The sequence below is a fragment of the Nycticebus coucang genome, chromosome 5 (genome assembly GCF_027406575.1).
Source record: "Nycticebus coucang isolate mNycCou1 chromosome 5, mNycCou1.pri, whole genome shotgun sequence".
NCBI lineage: Eukaryota > Metazoa > Chordata > Mammalia > Primates > Lorisidae > Nycticebus > Nycticebus coucang.
The window spans coordinates 104,153,838-104,175,385 of record NC_069784.1 but is presented as its reverse complement, the minus strand read 5'-3'; the positions used below and the strand labels follow the sequence as shown (position 1 = coordinate 104,175,385).

General features: G+C 36.1%; 1 protein-coding gene across 2 annotated transcripts in view; it reads left to right on the top strand.

The window, feature by feature from the left end:
* Nucleotides 1–20,902, top strand: part of ECHDC1 (ethylmalonyl-CoA decarboxylase 1) — a 35,474-nt gene extending 14,572 nt beyond the window's left edge. For both annotated transcript variants that reach the window (XM_053590414.1, XM_053590413.1), the window contains exons 4-6: nt 1,322–1,374; nt 3,004–3,084; nt 20,474–20,902. In XM_053590414.1, coding sequence (XP_053446389.1) covers nt 1,322–1,374; nt 3,004–3,084; nt 20,474–20,882 — 543 coding nt within the window. In that variant the 3' untranslated portion in view covers nt 20,883–20,902. The remainder of the gene's footprint in view (nt 1–1,321; nt 1,375–3,003; nt 3,085–20,473) is intronic.
* Nucleotides 20,903–21,548: the final 646 nt, after the last annotated feature.

The window sequence follows — 21,548 nt, the reverse complement described above, 5'->3', positions numbered from 1 at the left end:
AACTCTTACACTAACATTTTTCATTAGCACAGACCCATTATATTTATGTAATCTTTTTGCAGAAAGTGTCTAGGTATGTTTTTATCTTTCAACCACCCTTTGCATCAAATTGAACAGGTATTTTTTATTCCATGTGCCTATGGATGAGGAGATTGCAATTCATAGTTATAACTTGCTCATATTCACATTGTTACTGAGTAGCATCAGATTCCAACTCAAGTCATTTACCGCCAGTTGGTTTTGCCATGCTGGATTTGAGGTGTGGAGAGGATATGGAAATGTTTAGTAGATTTTAGCACTTAATAAGAAAACAGGTGGGGCAGCGCCTCTGGCTCAAAGGAGTAGGGCGCTGGCCCCATATGCTGGAGGTGGGCGGTTCAAGCCCAGCCCCGGCCAAAAACTGCAAAAAAAAAAAAAAAAAAAAAAAAAAGAAAGAAAGAAAACCGGTGAAGCAATAGGAGTATATGAGACTTCCTCCTTCCCCCGCCAAAGAAAAAAAGAAAAAAGAAATTATAAATGAAGAAGATAAACTCATGGGTTGGATATTTGGGGATACATGCGTTAAGGGGATTAGCTGAGTAAGAAGAGCGAAGGAAGAAAATTAGAAGGAACAATCAAAGAAAAAGAAAGAGAAACTATGAGAAATTATTAAAATGCTCAAACTGGCCAAAGAAAGGTACCAGGTATTGGGAAGAGGAAAGAAAAAGAGAAATAAGAAAAAGTCAAGTAATTTGACAAATAGGTTATTATTAGAACCCTTTGAGGAGATTCTTTTGGGACAAAGCTGAAGGAAGGTCTTATCACACAAGCTGAAGGAAGTACATGAGATAATAAAGAAGCAGCCGTGAGTTTGGAGGACTATGAAGAAATTTGTTTAAGAAAATTATAATTTGTGGAGATACCAAGATAAAAGCCTTAGAAGTACAAAAAAAAAAAAAATCCAAGTTTAACATTGGCTTTCTCATCCTCCTCTCCCTCTTCCATTGTTTTATCTTCTTTGGGATAACAGGGAAGTTTCTATGCTTCTTTCCCCCACATTATCCTGTATAGAGCTTCACGCTGCTCTGGGGAGGTGATCTGACTCTCCTGCCTACATCTTTGCTAAACCTTGTTCAAATCTGAGCTCAAGGAGCCCTAGAATATCAACAGAGCCAAATGCAGCACTATTCACACTTCAGACAGCATCAAAGAGTTTGAAATGGAAACCTCATTTAAAAAAAAGAAAGATGTATTTTTGACTTTTACTTTCTAAAACCTGAATTACATTTTTTTTATATGTTTGCCTTATACCTTTAGTGTTTATGCTTACTTTTATTTAAAGGATGGAGTGGCCTTATGTATGTTCATGCAGAACACCTTAACAAGATTTATGAGGTAATGTATCATCTTTTTAAAATATAATTTCTAAAATATCCAAATTATTCCATATTATATCTATATTATTCCATTATTTGCACCAGTTTAAAAAAAATAGCTTATTTCCGGTTTATATTTATTCTAACAATGAACTATTTCTTTGTCTCATAGAGGACAGCTGTTTGTTTAAATGAAGTATACAGAATATTTTAAAAATAAGAGAAATGAAGAATAAAAGGAATGTAAGATATAGACATTTACCTAAAGAGCGTATATAACTAGCTGTATTAAGGAATAGACATGGGGAAAGTTAAATGCTGATATTATAGCAAAATAAAAGCACTGATAAAGAGATGACACATAAAAATTACCTAATATTCAAAATCAGTAGACTTCGTAGTGAAGTGGTTGCTATCAGGGGAGGGAGAAAGAGAGCTCTGGATTGGAGAAGGCTTTTACAGCTTTCTAAGGACGATGGAGTCACTTTGCACCTAGACGATAAAAGGGGAAAAATTCTTCTGGGTTATCATTCTGTGTTTGGGGTTACAAACTGTGACATGTTTTGACTCATTAGCTTTCTCTTTTCAAACTCAAGTGTAGATAATTTTAAAATTATGAAAACTAATAAAATTTATATTACTTAAGCATAGTTATTACGTGAACATCACTATATTTTGGGGTACTCGTATCTGAGAGTCTGGAAAGAGTAATAGAACCATAACATTATCATTATAAGGTACTATTTTTATTGTCTTAGCTATTGTTAACTTCCCTTTTCCTATTGCATTTGACTTTTTCTTAGATAAATCTGCAAAGTTATTCTTTTTAAATAATATTTTCTATTTGGGAACAGTGTATGTTAGATTTACAGTTTTGCATTTTGGTTAGAATCTACAAAAAAATTCATACTTTGAAAACATTTTAGATTTACCTTGTAGTATTCAGACACTCCTGCAGACTGTAAAGGTAAGAGATTTGCTACTACCATAAAGTCATTCCTTTACATAGTATTAGTCTATGCATCACTTCAAGCAATAATGAGAAGAATTTTGATGGAAATCTTCATAACTCCCTTTTAGTGCTCTATCTTCTATACCATATTTCTTTCCTTTGGGTATGGCCTTAATTTTCCCATCTTTAACTTGATATCTACCAAATGGACTAAGACAGTATCACATTGAATTATTCTCAGTTGCCAGCTACAAATCTATCAAATGGACTAAGACAGTATCACATTGAATTATTCTCAGTTGCCAGCTACAAATCTATCAAATGGACTTAGTCCATCTATCAAATGGACTAAGACAGTATCACATTGAATTATTCTCAGTTGCCAGCTACAAAAGCATCCATTTATTTAAAGAATGTCACAATATGGCTATATTTTCAAAATAAATGGTGATTCAGGGAGATATTGTGATAAACTTATATGGTATTTAGTATGAATTATTAAATCTTTAGTATTATACTATTCTTCCTCTCATGGTACACAAGGTCAGGGTTCCACTATCCTTTGATGTGTGTTTATTATTATAAAGACAATACAGTACTTCTGTTTCCATTACATTTTAACATATTAAAAACTGACATTTGTAAATTAATATTGAAATTGAAAGTGTTAACATCAATTTTTCCTCCTATATGCAGACTGCCTTTGATAAGCGTTGCACTGGTTCAAGGTCGGGCATTGGGTGGAGGAGCAGAATTTACTACAGCATGTGATTTCAGGTAGGATGAAAATATTTTATATATTCTTAAAAAGGATATTCAATTAGGGGATATTTCCCCTTTGTCATTAAAGTAGATAATTTTAATTCCACCTTCATTATTTCTTTATTACTATACATTTTGAAAAATTAACAAAACATAGTAATTCTGAGTAAATCACATCTGTTATTAGCAAAACTCCTGGGGAGGAAAGCTAAGGAAATATTTGAAACTTCAAAGTTTAAAAGAATTATAAAAAGAAAGCGAACAACTGAACAAAAAGGAAAATAGAATGAGAGAGACTGCTATAGCTGTCATCTCCCCAATTAAAAGAGGTTTTCTGAGATCCTTTTCATATCTTTTTTATACTGTGATTTATAGTACTTTATGGAGTTTTGGGCAGACTAGGAAATAAAGTTAGAGATAGCTATTTGGGAACAGCAGCTCTTCAGTCCTTAGAATTATTTTTAGTATTCGATAGCTACCATATGTAGGAATGACATTTTGTAGAATCGAATGCTTTCCACATGCTTCAAACTGCTTTCTCTGTACTATCCCAAGACCTAGTAGCATGGCTAAAAGGAAATCAAAACCAATGCTCTCTAAGTCTGTACAGGCTCATGCACTTGAGCCTCTTTATAATGCAAAAGGTAATAAATGGCATAATTGGAGGTAAAATGGCAAAACAGTAAAGAGCCTGAGCACTGTAGTCAGAAAGACCTAAGTTCAATCCCAGTGTTCCACTTTTATAATACTCTATTTGACTTTGATCAAGTAACTATTTCATCTCTCTTTGTTTATCTATAAAATGGAAGTATTTTTGTTGAATATTTGTAGATATATTTAAAAGAAATAGTGAATATAAAGATTTTAGCATAATGTTTAACCTAAAGAACATATCAATGTACACATAATTATTGTTTAGTGTCTCAAGATTACTTTATACTATACTCTTTTATAGAAATGCCAATCAGGTAACCTTCTGGCGTGCTTTTAAACTCATTTTCTTTTCATTTGGGATGCTTTAAGCCCTAAGAATAACCCTGGCCTTACTTATAACCCCTTTTGTTCTATTCATTGGACACTTGACCTTGGCTTGAGAAAGATGTTGGAGCACATAGTGAGAGATTTCTGGCAAACTTTTGAGGCTCACTTTCAGACATTCTGCTCTAGCATGTAATGCTCTGGATGTGTCAAAGCATCATGTGCGGTGTTTTAACAATTTCTAACATTAAATTTTTCAAAGTACAAATTACATACATTAAAATGCACTGAATTTAATTGTATAGCGTAAATGAATTTTGATGAATGTATGTACCCATGTTACTACCTCTACCATCAAGACTTAGGACGTTTTATCACTCCCGTATGTTTGCAAGTACCCCTTCTCAGTCAGTTCCCACCCCTCATCTAAGGCAAACTTACTACTTTCTCACTCTGAAGTAGTTTTATTTTTTTTAGAATTTTATGTAAATAAATGCATACAGTATGTACTTTTTAACGTCTGCCTTTTACCAAGTACAGTTAGGTCGAGATTCACATTCACATATGTTGTACTCTGTGTCAATGCTTTATTCCTTCTTAACAGTGGGAAGTATTTTACTGTGTAGACATACTCTTTTTTTGAAATTCATCTGTTTTGGTTTGTATCGGTGGTCTGTTTTATTGCTTAGGATATTCCTTTCTCTGCCTCTGTGTACAGTAAGTATCATGCATGGATGGACACATGAGCTGTTTCTAGTTTGGGGCTATTACAAATAAAGCTTTGTGAATATTCATGTAGAAGTGTTTATGTGGATTTACATTTTCATTTCTTTTGGGTGAAAACCTAAGGATGGAATTGCTGAGTCCTGTGGTAGGTGTGTGTTTAACTTAAGAAGATAGCAAATTGGTTTCTTACATTTTCCTAGGTGGGTTATACAATTTTACATTTCTGTCAGCAATGGACGAAAGCTCCAGCTGCACTATCTACATATGTGTCAACACTTAGCACTGTCAGGCTCTTAGATTAGCTGTTGTAGAAGTTCATGGTGAATTTAGATTTGAATTTCTGTGATGACTGATGGTGTTGAGCATTTTGCCATGTGTTTATTGGCAATTTGATGTATCTTCTTTTTTGCTGTTTTAAATTCTTTGCCCCTTTTTAAAAATTAATTTGTCTTCTTACTGAATTATAAGAGTTCTTTACATATTCTCAGTGAAATACCTTTATAAAAGTCAAATTTAGTATTTTTTGATAACTATGTAAGTATCATGAATATTTATTCTCAGCCTGTGCCCTGCTTTTTAATTTTCGTATGTGTCTTTTGAAGAGTAGAAATTTATAGCTTTAAAAAATTTTTTTTCAATTTATCATTTTGAAATAATTACATACTTTTGAGAAACTTATAAAACTTACACGTATAATCCCCATATACCTGTCACTCGGCTTCCTCAGATGTTAATATAGTGTATAGCCACAGTATAATTACAAAACCAGGGAATTAACATTTATATAATACCTTGTCGGAGACATAACCTGCAAATATCTTCTCCCATTCTGAGGGCTGTTTGCTTACTTTACTTACTGTGTTCTTGGCTGTGCAGAAGCTTTTTAGTTTGATCAAGTCCCAGTAGTGTATTTTTGAAGCTGCTTCAATTGCCCGGGGGTCCTCCTCAAAAAATGCTCGCCCAGACCGATTTCTTCTTGGGTTTTCCCTGCACTCTCCTAGAATCCACAGAGAACTCAAACACATTAGCAAGAAAAGAACAAGGGATCCCATCACAGGCTGGGCAATGGATTTGAAGAGAAATTTCTCTGAAGAAGACAGGCACACAGCCTTCAGACATATGAAAAAATACTCATCATCTTTAATTATCAGAGAAATGCAAATCAAAACTACTTTGAGATATCATCTAACTCCGGTGAGACTGGCCTATATCACAAAATCCCAAGACCAGAGATGTTGGCGAGGATGTGGAGAAAAGGGAACACTTTTGCACTATTGGTGGGAATGCAAATTAATACATTCCTTTTGGAGAGATATATGGAGAACACTTAGAGATCTAAAAATAGATCTGCCATTCAATCCTGTAATTCCTCTACTGGGCATATACCCAGAAGACCAGAAATCACATCATAACAAAGATATTTGTACCAGAATGTTCATTGCAGCCCTATTCACAGTTGCTAAGTCATGGGAAAAGCCCAAGTGCCCATCGATCCACGAATGGATTAATAAATTGTGGTATATGTACACCATGGAATATTATGAGCCTTAAAGAAAGATTGAGACTTTACCTCTTTCATGTTTACATGGATGAAGCTGGAACATATTCTTCTTAGTAAAGTATCTCAAGAATGGAAGAAAAAGTACCCAGTATACTCAGCCCTACTGTGAAACTAATTTAGGGCTTTCACATGAAAGCTATAACCCAGTTATAACCTAAGAATAAGGGGAAGGGAGAAAGGGAGGGGAGGGAGGGGGATTTGTGGGATTACACCTGCGGTGCATCTTACAGGGGTACATGTGAAACTTGGTTGATGTGGAATGTTGATGTCTTAGCACAATAACTGGGAGAATGCCAGGAAGGCTGTGTTGACCAGTGTGATGAAAATGTGTCAAATGGTGTATGAAGCTAGTGTATGATGCCCCATGATCATATCAATGTACACAGTTATGATTTAATAAAAAAAAATTTTATATAATACCTTTTAACTGATTTACAGACCTCATTCAAATTTTTAAAATTATCATACTAATGATCTTTTCCTGATCCAGCATCTAATCAAGAATATTTTGTCTTATATAAATATGGACATCCCAGCTTCACTGTGATTAACGCTTCTATGCTATGTCTTTTTCTGTCCTTTCATTTTAACCTGTGTGCATTGTTCAAAGTATATTCTAGTAGACAGCAGACTATCCCTTGCAGCCTCTATTGAATAGATTCTCTTTTGCCAGAGAGGATACCCTAAAACTATTACTAGCCGTGAGAAGGGAGGTCAGACCTTCTCCTTATATTCCACTCTCTTCTTAAAGACATCCATTATAACTCTTAACAGGCTTAAGGCTACCCATACAGGACAAATTTGCAGGTCCTCAATATACCAAACAAACCACTTAAAGTCAGCGCATTTGTTTAGGAAGCTTGTTTCTAATTAGCAAACCCTTACCTTAACTCAGCATTCTTTTCAGTTGACTCTTGGTCTTTTAGACAAAGCTTAACTCTTTCAGGCCAAACCTATGTATGCCTTCCATGTATTGATTTGTGGCTTTGCCTGTAATTCTTGTCTCCCTGAAATCCATAAACCCAAACTAACCCAACCACAGTGAGTCTCCTTACTCAAGTTTTCTTGGATGTGGTTCCAGGTCATAGTCCTCAAATCTGGCTCATAATATACCTCTTCAAATTATTTTACAGAGTATTATGGCTTATTTTCTATTGATACTACTGTGTATATTTCCTTTTATTCAACTTCATATAAATGGCATCATATAAGGTAGATATAAAGTTTGTGTGCGGTTTACTATGATAAACTATTTTAAATTACACATGAACTCTATATCCAACCTATAAGCAATTAGAACTAGTATAAGAAAAGATTCAGTATCAATTCATACAAAATTTATGAAATTTTATTTTGATTTTTCTTCCTTTTTATAATTTGTGATTCAGGTTTAAATTTATCAGTTAAAATATGTCACTTTGTACCACAAAGAGATTTTAGAATGGTTTTAGTATAGATGACAATTTACAGAAATCCTGGCGGGTTTGAAACTAGTACTTGCCAATCAGAACAGGTTCTTGTACACAGTGGGAAGTGGCCATTTTATATTACAGTGCCCTCTGCTGTCATCAGTGCAGATTGCATACGATGCGGCTGCATTTTATTCTGCGAGGAGAGACAGTCATTGGCTTTTGGCATGATGTGGGACTAAATAGAAAATGCTGTAAGTGTGAAAGAATTAAATGCTTTATTTACTTTACCCTGACATACACGTGATTATGTAATACATAATTTCAACATATATATAATATGTTAATATATGAATATAAAATTATATCTAAATACATAATGTATTTCAAGATTCTAAGCTATATGTAAGTGTGCATTATACTTAAAAATCCTTTACATAAAAGTGAGTGCAGATTATCTTAATTTAGATGTCCTATGGAAAAAGTGAAAATCCTCTAACAGATTCTGGTGTCCATCTTTATTACACTTCTGCATTTATTAGACTTCTGTATCTTTCATATTTATTCCTCGTCTGTTTGGGTGTAGTTAAGGACAAAAGGCAAAACAGCAGGAAAAAAAGGAATCAGAGACTAGTTAATCCTATATGTGGTGATACTGCTAAATTGTCTTATTTGTTGTTCTCTAAACAAAGAAAGGATACTGTATGTAAAGCCTCATATTAAATACCTAATTTTACTTGTTACGACATATCTGAGGCTGCTACTGTCCCTTTGGTTTATTCACTAATACAAGAAGAGCAGCGTCCAGCGAAAACACATTTATTTGTGGACTGAGGTTTCTAGAAGTGGTGTTATTCCTCAAACAAATGCCAGGCACAGCCATACAAAAAAATTTGTACATCTTGGGCTTTTTGTTTCAATTTTTAGTAATACATTTTTGTAATATTTTACAAAAGCATTGGTCTACAACTGATTAGAAATTCTTTTTTAATGATAAAGAAATTGAACTTTTACCATAGAAATTTAAAAAGCAGTAGCTTACTCAACCCTTTCTAAACCTACATACCTAAGGCAACTATAGTTTTTAAAAGTTAGATGTTTGGCTGGCATTGTGGCTCACACCTATAATTCTAGCACTTTGGGAGGCTGAGGTGGGAAGATCACTTGAATGAAGGTGTTCAAGACCCCATCTGTTAAAAAGGAAAAAAAGGATGTTATTGGAGAAATTTCTTACTGAACGAACTTCATTAGTAGCTCAAGTTAACAAGGAAGTGATAAATCAATACAAGTTCCTCTAGCTGATCATTTTTTCCAACTTTATCAGTACTTTGTGGGTTATCTTTTATGACAAATTGCTTTAGTTATACTCTTAAGACTATCTGCTTGTTCCAAAAGAACACCAAAAGCTGCTAAAATTAGAAAGTTCCTTCTTTAAGTATATGTGTTGGCACCTTTTAATTGCCTGGAATTCACTCAACTAACATTTTTACCCATGCCAATGGGAACTACACTAACAGATGGAGATTCACTTAGTATGAATATTACATATAAAAAAATGAGCTCACACAGCATTCTAGCATTGCCCTTTCCCCCAAAATCCCTGTAAGCACTAGCTGATAATAGATCTAATGAACATATGTCAGGAACACTCAAGTCTGCTTGATACACATAGATCCTCATTTTAAATTGCATTCAGTTGAGTCATAATTTTTATGTAAAACAATAGAAAGCCAATAGAAAATGGCTTTATAAAAATGTTTTTTTAGAGCAAGAGTCACCTGTTGATTAAAAATTGGCATTCCTTAATGTTCAGAATCTAGTCAGTCATGCATGTTTCCATTTTAATGGTAAAATTGATGTGAGGAAATGAAAAGCTAGAACTATAATTAAATAATTTGCTTCTATTAATAACTTTTTAATCCATTTTGACAAATTAAACATATTTAATATTTACAGTGAAACATAAAATAAGAAAATATTTATATATGTAGTAGTTTTCCGTTGCTGCTGTGAAAAATTCCCTTAATTTTAATGGCTTAAAACATCTTTATTATCTCACATACATATTTATAGATCTAAAGTTTGACTGGATTCGACTGATTCTAAACCTCATCTTACAAGGCCAAAATCAGTGTCAGTGGACTGGCTGTAAAGGACTGTAGTGAAGAATCCACTTCCAGGCTCATCCATGTTCCAATTGGCAGAATTCAGTTCTGTGTACTTGGAAAACTAAGGTCCTGGTTCCCTTGGTGACTGGCAGCAAGGAGCAAGTCTTTGCTCCTAGAAGCTGCCTCCACTGTTTCTCTTGCTTTCCCCATGGCCATCTCCAGCAATGGTGCTTCAAGTTCCCTCACACTATGAATCTCTGTTATTTACCCTTCTGCTGCATCGCTCTGACTCCAGCTGAAGAAAGTTCTCTGCATTTAAGTGTTCTTATGATTAGACTGGGTACACACAGATAATCCAGGATATTTTCCCTATTTTAAGGACGCAACTTTAATGGTATCTCCAGATTTCCTTCTACCATGTCAGGTAACACAGGCACAGGTTCTGTAGGGCATGGATGTCTTTTGGGGTCATTTGGAGGCTTGGCATAGAGAATATAGTTGTCAGATTTGTTGCTAACTTTTCTCCTTCTGTTTGCTCACTAGTAAAAGGTGGTAACTTTGTTATTCTAAATTAATTTTGTAAACTGTATTTTTATTTTTTAAATTTTGTTTAGATACTTTTAGAAAACATTAGTAATACATATACAGTCATGCATTGCTTTGTGACAAGTATACATTTTGAGAAATGCATTATTAGGCGATTGTATTGTTGTGCAAGAACATTACAGAATGTGCTTATATAAACCTAGATGTTACAGCCTACTGCACACCTAGGCTACAAATCTGCACAGAATGGTGCTGTACTGAATGTGGTAGGCATTTGTAACACAATGGTAAGTATGTGTGTATCTAAACATAGACAAGGTACAGTAAAAATACACTATAAAAGATAAAAAATGGTACACCCATAAGAGGGTACTTCCTATGAATGGAATGGAAGTTGCTCTGGGCGAGTCAGTGAGTGGGGAGTGAATGCGAAGGCCTAGGAGATTATTAGGCACTACTGTAGACTTTGTAAACACTGTACACTTAGGGTTTATCAAATTAATAATAAAAATTCTGTCCTCAATAACTAACTTAACTTACCATAAATTTTTACTTTCTCAACTTTTTTTAAACTTTTTAAATTTTATTTTTTTGAGACAGAGTCTCACTATATCATCCTCAGTCGAGTGCCATGGCAACACAGCTCACAGCAACCTCAAACCCTTGGGCTTAAGTGATTCTCTTGCCTCCAGCCTCCCAAGTAGCTGGGACTATAGGCGCCTGCCACAACACCTGGCTGTTTTTTTGTTGTAGTTCGCGTTGTTTAGCAGGCCCAGGCCAGGTTTGAACCCTCCATACCCAGTGTATGTGGCTGGTGCCCTAGCCACTGAGCTACAGGTGCTGAGCCTTATTTTTTAAACACTTTCACTCTTAGCATAAAACACTCATATTTCAACACTTAGCATAAAACAAAAATATACTTTGTTAACCACACAAAAATGTTTTCTTTCTTTGTATCCTTATTCTATAATTTTTTTTCTATTTAATATTTTTTTTAACTTTTTAAACTTTTTTGTTAAAAGCTAACACAAAACATACATATGAGCCTAGGCCTACAGAGGGTCAGGACCATCAATACCATTGTCTCCCACCTCCACAGCTTGTCCCACTAATAAAGTCTTCAGGGGCAGTAGTGTGCATGGCACTGTCATCTCCTATAGTAACAATGCCTTCTTCTGGAATACTGTCTTAATAACCTGTATGAGGCTGTTTCACAGGAAACACCTTTTTGTAAGTAGAAGATGTGTAATGATTAAAAGTATAGTATAGTAAATACACAACCCAGTGTCATTCATTATCAAGTACTATACCTAATTGTATGTGCTATGCTTTTAAACAACTGACAGAGCAGTAGATTTGTTTATACTATAATTACCACAAACCCGTAAGTTTTGCATTGTGCTACAACATTCTGCAGCTATGGTGTCACCAGTGTACAGAAAATTTTCAACTGCATTATCTTAGGAAACCACCATTGTTTAGGTGGTCCATCCTTGATTGAAACAACATTATTTAGTGAATGACTACATACCTAACTTATAAAGGGTTCTGTGATACAAACGTTGTTTTAAATGCGATTACACCTGCAGCATGGCTTGTTAGAAGTGAGACTCTGTCTCTACAAAAAAAAAAAAAAATTGTTGAATTCTTGAGACAACTTTTGAATTTCTCCTCAAATTTCTAATTCTAACTTTTGAATTGCTCCTCAAATTTCTAATTCCAAATTTTCCTCCATTCTGTTAATCTTGTTTGCAATCCGGATTCTGAATTTGATTTCTGACATCTCGGCCATCTGTTTATAAATGGGGCCTTCAGTTATATCTGCCATATCATTCCTTGGGGGCGGGGGGTTGATCTACTCTGGTTATTCATGTTACCAGAGTTTTTCCGCTGATTCCGCCCAATGATTATTTTACACCATTTGACTTTTCCCCTGGAGCTTTGCCGAGGACCTGTACAGTGCTACAGCTTGAGAAACTGGGGACCTGCTTGGTACAGGGCTAAGTGGCTCTGTCTTGTTTTCAGCTGGTCTCTGTCCTACCCTCGTGAATCAGTTGCTCTGGGTTGAAGTCTCAGCTGTGAAGAAATACCAGCAATTAAGTCACCCCACCCCCCCCATATGCAACAATTGGAAAAGGAAAATCAAACCTTCCCACAACCACACATCAAGGGTACCACTTGGATAGTTCTCAGGTGATTGGCTCAGCTCAAGAGGACCAAAACAATTGTCTCAGCCAGCACCTATCTCAGGTGGGAGAGTTCAAAAGGCCTCCAGCAACTAGATAGCAGTGGTCTACTGTTAGCTTAAGTATGACTCGCTCCAGTGCTCTGTGAGGTCAGAAGGACCCACCCCGCAAATAAATTAGTCTGGGAAGGTTGATGCCTTCTTCCCTACCTTGCACCTCTGTCACACCCAGTCACTGACAACCCTGCAGGGCTGTGACCCAGTTCCCTCCAATGAGCAGATGCTCCAGAGGTTTGCACCTGCCTGAGTCACCGGGAGATCTATGTCTCCTCAGCCAGGCCTCTGCTCTTTGCCACTATCCAGCAGTGGGAGGTGAGGCCTGACAACCTCAGGTGCTTAATGGAGGCTGGGGTGGTTCTCTCAGTTACAGCCCCACTCTTGATTGATCTTGCTGACAGAAGAGAACAACTTCGCAGAATTAGTTTCTGTCCTGGCTAAATTCCCCTGTGGATCAGACGCTGTTTGAATTCACTGAAACTGGGACTCTGCCGCCGGCTGCTGTTTCAGTTGGGGCAGCCGATTACGCTCAGATTCAGCTGTCAGTTCTAGACTCTGCCTGCCCGCCACCTTTGTCTCAGCTATGATTCCCTGAGGGCCAGGTGCATCTTAGGCTCAGTGAAGCGGTCCTCTAGGTCAGCCACATAATCTGCTTGGTAATCTGCCAGTTCTGCACGTGCATATTCTAGTCCCTGAGCTCCGCCCAGGCCAGTACCGCCACAGGCATATGCTTTACTCATAGGGCCTGCATTTCTGTCCTGGATCTGTTCTGCCAGTGGCTGCCACCAGAGAAGATGCCCAGCCTCTTCTGGTTTCCCAGAGAGACAGGGGGTGTGACTCTGGAATATCCCCAAGGGTGTGAGCCCTATTGTTCCCGCCAGGGCTGCTGCTCTGTGCTTCGGGGCACCACCACTCCTATATGGTTCCCTCTCAGCTGACTGTCCTCTTCCTACCCTTTGCCTCAGAATCAGCACTGACCAGCAGCAGTCCATGCCCTGTCCACACCTCTTGAGAAAATACCCAAGAATCTGGACTCCATGGGGTACTGGGGGTTCAGAATTGAAGGTAGAGAATATATACAGTTTTATACAGTTTTATGCCTGGCAGGAGAGTGCCATGACACCCTAGTAGGGGAAGTAGGCCCGGTTTGCAGAGGGTCTCTCCCGTGGGATAATGTGGGAAGATGTCTGGACTCTGCTCGCTTGTTTGTATGGAGTACTGCGAGCCCTTCTCATGGGGGAGGGGACTCCTGTCTGCTTGGCCATGGATTTTGTACCTTTTATTTGTATTCTTCAGATCGCAGCTCGCGTCAGCAGGGTTCATGTGCGTTCTTCAACCTTCTCTCTTGGCTCAGCTCCAAACCGTCGGCTTACTTGCTAAACTTCTGTCCTTTAACTCTCCTTCTGGACGCAAGCCTCTATGGAAAGCTGGCTGCAGTCAGCCATCTTGCCTGGTCTTCTGTGTTCTAATGACCTACAATATCATCTTATAATATACTAGATTTCCTAGTACATGATACATACGGGGTCTGTTGATTTTCTGTTCTATTCCATTGTTTCCATTTTTTCTCCATCATAATTAATTCTGTAATAACTACTTATACATAAGGCTTTATCTACTTTTCACAGTATTTCCTGAAAATATGTCCTGTAATAGTACTATTACATGTACTTACTCAAAGGATATGAAAATGTTCAAGGCTTTTGATAATTGCCAAGTTGTCCTCCAGGAAGCATGTTACCAATTTACACAACTACCAGTAGTAAATGAGTATCTGTTTGAGAACTTCCTTTCTTACAATGATCAGTAATCCTTTAAAAGATCTTTTCTAGGGCGGTGCCTGTGGCTCAAGGAGTAGGGCACAGGCCCCATATGTGGAAGTGGCGGGTTCAAACCCAGCCCCGGCCAAAAACTGCAAAAAGAAAAAAAGATCTTTTCTAGTTATCAAAAATAATACTTCAACTTAATTTGCATTTTTATAGATTTTTAGTGTGGCATACATTTTCATATATTCATTGATTGTGTCTCAGAGAGAGAATTGGCTGCATTTCTTTTTTCATTTTTCCTTTGGGATGTTGAGTTGTTTGTATACCAGATAAAAACAAATTTTTATTCTTCCATCTCCCTAGTGAAATAAAATTTTCAACTATACAATTCAGAACCTGTCCATCCAATTTGCTTTCCATCTCTAACATTGTTTTCATGAATAAAAATAACCCTCATCTTCAGATATTAACATTTCCAGCTGCTACCCATTAGTTCAAAGCATTATTACAGAGAAAGGGAGTTGTAAACACGCTTTCCCCAAAGGAGCTTACTGTAGGTAGCCTTTTATTAAAATACCAGCTTAATGAATAAAATGCAAAATATATAATACTCAGACTTGTACATACACAGTAAATGCATGCACACACATGCATCCCTAAAAGAATGGATTCCATTTCGATTTGGAAGTGTCTCTACTCTGAATATGAGATTTAGGAAGCACTCACCTTGCCCATGTTGCTTTGTTTTATAATTGTCACATTACTTGGAACTTCTTGCTTTAGAGCCTGTGATATCAAGTAAATCCACCTCTGATCATGGCTAGGATTATTGACTAGATATTAAAGTCAGACTTCAGTATTACAGAACATTTACTTGTCTGCCTCTTCCTCACTCTACCACCATATAACATACAAATAAACATTTTCACTCCTTCCACTATATACTTTCTTACTCAAGCAGCCCCTGTATAAAATGAATGGAGCCTCATAAGACCAGTCATGTGAGAGCTGGAAATCAGACAGCTGAGATTATTGTAAGAATCCGTAGGTTCTTTCTTTCTGTTTTCCATAGCTTGTCTTGTGATGTAATGGCAGGTGGACAGCAAAAGGGACAAGGTTTTAGGAAAGTACATGTGCGAAAAAATTAAGTTAATATTCAAGACATGATTTTTAAATTGTTTGAGTCGATGCCATTACTAATTACGTAATTCTCTGTGCCATATTTCCCTCGGTCAGCAGAGTTTGCTTTGTCGTCTTTGGCTCTTAATATGCTATGTAAAAGGACCAGCAGTTTCTGACCCCTAGACTCAAGCTTATTTAAATCAGTGATTCTAAAACTTTAAATTTATTACATCATGTTAATTTTGTAACATCAATGCTTTCCTGAAAATTTCAAGATATTCATGCTGTTACTTGTATTATGCAGTTCTCCTTAAGAAATTTTAGAGGGATAAATGTATTTTTCTTAAAATAAAATCATTTTGGAATCTTCTGCTTTAGCCCTATCTATAGAAGAACAAACTGCATGAATTCTAAATTTTTAGGGAAATATAAAAATTGCATGTATTTTGTGGTCTCCATCATATACAAGGTGTCCATAAAGTTCATGTGTAGTTTACGATGTAAAACTGTTTTAAATTGCACATGAACTTTATGGACACCCTGTATAGTCTTCATTGAAGGATAGTATAACATCATTTGCTGGGTTTCACAGTGTGATTATAGCTTTTACTTTGAATACTTTAGGGATTGAGTCATTTTAATCTAGGAAAATACTTTATACTCTCTAGCAGAAGCACTACTGTTAATTGTACTGACTTATCAATATGACCAACTTAATAAATAAAAGTTAGTACATATAGTTTAATATGTGTCAGACTACAAAATATATACAGCTTTATATTTCCAAATGAAAGTTTAAATACTGTGGTCTACTATAGATACAGCTGAAGCAGTTTCACATATTTTTTTTTAATCATACACACATGATCCAAGATTATCTATAAAATAATTGTGGGGTATGTATGTTCTAAGTACCTGTCACGTATTAACTCATTTAATACTCATAATAATTATATGGTATAAGTTCTATTTATTATGTTTATTTTGTAGACAGCAAACTGAGGCCCAGAGATGTTAAGTAGCTTTCTAAGATTTAGAGATGGAATTTCCTCATCTTCTCTATACCAATTTTCTTTTTCCTTTGCAGTGTTTTACAAGGTATAGTATGCAGTCCGTCTTATGACCAAGCCCAGCAGTCTGGCTTCGGAGTCTGTGTACTTTACATCAAAGCTGTACCGTCTCCCAATTCAATTATTTCTGTCCTTTATCACTAATTTATTTAATAAACATCTTTAAAAACTTTTCTTGTAGGGAGATTTTAGTAAAAGTTGATAATTTCTTTTTAGAATTATTCTTGCAAACATTTATTCAGAGACCTGACACAGTTAATTCATCAGGAAGTAGGAGCTCACTGAACAGTCGTTCTGGGTATAAACACTGGACTTTGTCAAATGTGATCCACTTTCCTCAGTTATGGGTAGTTTTTCCTATAACATTGTTTCATCAAGACAGCAACAAGAAACATACCCACTTTTGATTAATTTCATCTCCTCTTCCCAGCATGTCACATGATATTTTAAACATTACTGATAACAATGTCACTAATAAGTCAGAAGACTTTATAATTATTTTACATGTCAAAGTAAGGGCTAGTGTGGTTTTATAAATTGAGTCAGTTGTGTTTAGAATTACAAGAGCTAATTCTTCCAGTACTCTACCCCTGCTGTCAGTTACATTACCAGGTAACTGCATCTAAACACCAGAAGGAATTGTTGTATAGTTCTGTAAAATCAGGAAGCAGTTTCTGCTTTGGGGTGTATCTTTTGATTTGGATTATGTCTTCTTCAGTTACATTTTTCAACTTTTAAAATCTGATATTTTAACTTCAATTTTCATGTTAAATAGTCCCGTGAAAGGTTCCCATCCGAATACTGTATACTTCTATCATTGTTGAGTAGACCATTTGTATTCGTCACCAATAAATTTTTGTTCACATTTATTTAATGTATATTAAATGTGTATCAGTATAAAACTATACCCTAGGCATATGATTTATAAAGAATGGAGACTAGAATTTGATCACAAGTATTTCCACAAAGATTACCTCAAGACCTGTAGAGTTGTAAAATATAATGCAAAAAGGCACACTTTACCTTGTAAAATAAAGAAAAAAGCACAAGGTATAAGATAATAATGAAGATGATTCTTTAGAAGCAAAGAATTCCAAATATAAATATACTTAGTAATAACTTTTGTTGTCATAGCTCATCTACATTATTCTAACATCGAGGACTTTAGCCAACTTTTATGTTCTGCTTATTATAAATGAATATATTCCTGACATAATTCTTCACATACTTCATTGTAGGCATAGCTCTAAGCCAACATCAGTGTCAATTCCAGGATTACATTTAAAAGTTACAAATTTAATTCTTTCTGTGAAAAGCTTTATAGAATTGGGTTCAATATTAACAATATTCCTATCTCTAAAGGAAATGTGGTTTTGTAAATGTCTATAATTTCTACTTCTTATTTGTGACATTGTCTTCTGAGGCAGTACTCCTCCCACAATTTTGTGCTAGATTCAGATTCTTATGAGACTTGTTCTGTCTTCCTCCACATTTAAAAATTATTAAAAACTACAATTTTCATTGCTATTTGCCTCTAGAATTTTTCATACTAGAGGCATATTTTCCTTTGTAGATTCCCAGGGTATGATGGGATTCTGTGGCAATTCTATTCTGAAATAATTCTCCTGTTTAAGGGTCAAGGACTGAGTCTGCTCTTAGTGTAAAAGAATACCTGCAATTGAATATTTAACACTTAGGGAAACCAAACTAATTTAAGGTCTTCTTTTATGTAGTGAGTAGGTTGAAAGCAAAATTTTTGCTTAAACAAAAGTCACATAACTTACGGAAGTTTCTCATTGAAGCATGCAGTCAAAACTAACAGACAGTATTTCTTAAACCACAAAGCTTTACTCAGTTTGATAGTAAAGAAATACTTAACTGGCAGATATAAAGCCTTTTGCTAGGCCCACCAATTTGTGTTAACTCTCCTTTATTATTACTTTATTAATCATTCTGTTCATAAAAATCTCATAATTTGGGAAAACTGAAGCCCTGCTATAGGGAATCATTGCTGTCAGGCTACTATCCCCAAACCACAATTTTCTTACTGGTTTCCCTTCTTCCACTTGTGTCTAGCCAACTATTTAGTTTACCAGGAAGTTAATAGGACACATGGGTTTAAATCCTGGCTCTGCCATAGCTGTATGGACAGTTCCTCAAAGTGCCATAAGATGCTAAATAAAATGTATTCATTTATACAGCAACCAGAACATCCCTCATAAACTAGTCAATGTCTTCTAAATAACTTACTTAAAAAATAAAATCTGGACTGCTTACTATAGCCTGTTAAGTCTACTTCTCTGATTTCATCCATTATTCTGCTTTCTCTGTTCCAATTATGGTGACCTTGTCCCCAGAGATACTAAGCAAGTTCTACTTCAAGGCCTTTGGGCCTTGTAATTCTTTCCTCCTCAAGTGCTTCCTTGCAGATTTGTCCATTGCTCACTCCCTTAGGTAACTGCTCAAATATTCAGATGCCTTCTCCATCTAAAAAGCACACCCCAACATACATAACCTCATGCTTTAGTCCCTGGCCCAAATTTACTTTTTATTTTTACATGTGAACTTTTTTTTTTATTTTTAATGAGACAGAGTCTCACTTTGTTGCCCTCAGTAGAGTGCCACGGTGTCACAGCTCACAGCAACCACCTGGGCTTGTTTCTCTTGCCTCAGCCTCCTAAGTAGCTGGGACTACAGGCCCCGCCACAACGCCTGGCTATTTTTAGTTGTTGTTGTCATTGTTGTTTGGCAGGCCTGGGATAAATTCGAACCTGCCAGCTCCAGTGTATGTGGCTGGCGTCCTAGCCGCTGAGCTACAGGTGCCGAGCCATTACATGTGAACTTTTAAAAATAAGATTAATAAAAAGGTACATAAGATTAGGTTAAATGTTTGCATTTGTTAAGCAGCATCTCAGTTGTAATTGAGTCCTTCACCCAGGAGGTCTGCCATAAACCTTATACACTGTACCTGTTAGGTAGGAGTTTACTTATTTACCTTGCTTTTAGAGGACTTGTCACCACTGACATTATATGCTTTATTGACTTTCTGTCCAAACTGGAGTGTAGCTCCTGGGCACGGAGATTTCCATTTTGCTTTTTTCTGCAGTCTCAGCACCTAAATTTGCTAGATAAACTTTCCATTAAAAAACAAAACTTGGGGCGGCGCCTGTGGCTCAAGGAGTAGGGTGCCGGTCCCATATGCCGGAGGTGGCGGGTTCAAACCCAGCCCCGGCCAAAAACCACAAAAAAAAAAAAAAAAAAAAAAAACTTGGCCGGGCGTTGTGGCTCACACCTGTAGTCCCAGCGCTGTGGGAGGCCGAGGCGGGTGGACTGCCTGAGCTCAGAGGTTCGAGACCTGTATGTAACAGCAGCGAGCCAGAGTAAGACCCCGTCTCTACTAACATCAAGAACATCGCCAGAGGAAGACAAAAAAGAGTACTTCAAATGAAGAAGAATGAACAAGGAAGTTGAAATTAAAAATAAAAAAAATTCAAAAAAAAAAACCAAAAAACTTTTTTTTTCTGAAGACTATTGAGCACCGTAATTTATGTTTTGTTTCCCATAGCATACACCTAGAATGTCCTACGCCCATCCTTTCTTGATCCAGGTTTTTCTTTAGTTCACCACTGACTTTTGAAGGATAAAATTTGTGCTTTTAGAAACAAAGTCCTTATTTACAAAGGATAAACAAAGGTAACAAAACCACTGACATTGTTGACAAAGGGAAGTGTTAGGTATTATATAAATTAAATTCTAGATGAAACAGCCATGTTTTTCTAACCTTCAGTTTTTAAAAAGATGTGTGATTTCATATCAGATCATGAACACTTGGTGTGTGTGTAGCTACAATTGAGGTTTTTCTTTTTTCTTTTGCAGGTTAATGACACCAGACAGTGAGATCAGATTTGTCCACAAGGAGATGGGTATAATACCAAGCTGGGGTGGCACTAGCCGGCTCGTCGAAATAATTGGCAGTAGACAAGCTCTCAAAGTGTTAAGTGGTGCCTTCAAACTGGATGCAAAAAAAGCTCTAAACATAGGAATGGTTGAGGAGGTCTTACAATCTTCAGATGAAACTAAATCTCTAGAAGAAGCTCAAGAATGGCTTATGCAATTTATCAAAGGGCCACCAGAAGTAATTAGAGCATTGAAAATATCTGTTTGTTCAGGTAAAGAGCTATATTTAGAGGAGGCATTACAGAATGAAAGAGATCTTTTAGGAACAGTTTGGGGTGGACCTGCAAATTTAGAGGCTATTGCCAAGAGAGAAAAATTTAATAAGTAGTTTTTAAAAATGTGGACGTAGTATAAAGTTTCAATGCCCTTCCTGAAGTTAAATGGCATTAATTATGCATATCAGAATTACTTTGAAGGCTACTACTAATAGTCTGATGTTTTTAATATTTTTTTGACTATATGAACTCTTTAGCCTAGCTTTTTTAAAAAATCAAATATTTGGGTATTTACCAAGTAATCTGGCACATTTAGCTAAAATTTTGGGTTAAAAAATATCTACATTTTTTATATTTCTGTAATAGTTTTTGGCTGCTAACTAAAGACCAGTGTTTAAAAGGAAAAGCTTCTACAGAAAACCTACTCCGGGGGTTATTTTCCTAAAATTTTTGTTCTGTCCTTGGAAATAAAAAGCACCTCACTACCCCCTACAAATTTGGAACTTTATTTATTTGATCTTTCAATAACTACTTGTCAATCTTCAATTATCTCCTAATCAGAAATAGACATGATATAGAAAGTCAATTGATCCTATAAACCACCCTTTCATTCGTATAGCCTGGAGTTTCCAAACTAGTAATAAATACAATAATTGAAATTGAAGCTACTCACAGGGACTCATGAAACACTCTGCAACGTAAGTTTGCATTTTACATCAGATTTCTATTTTTTTTTTTTTTCTGATAAACAGCTAACCTTTCTTCTTTTATAACTAGCT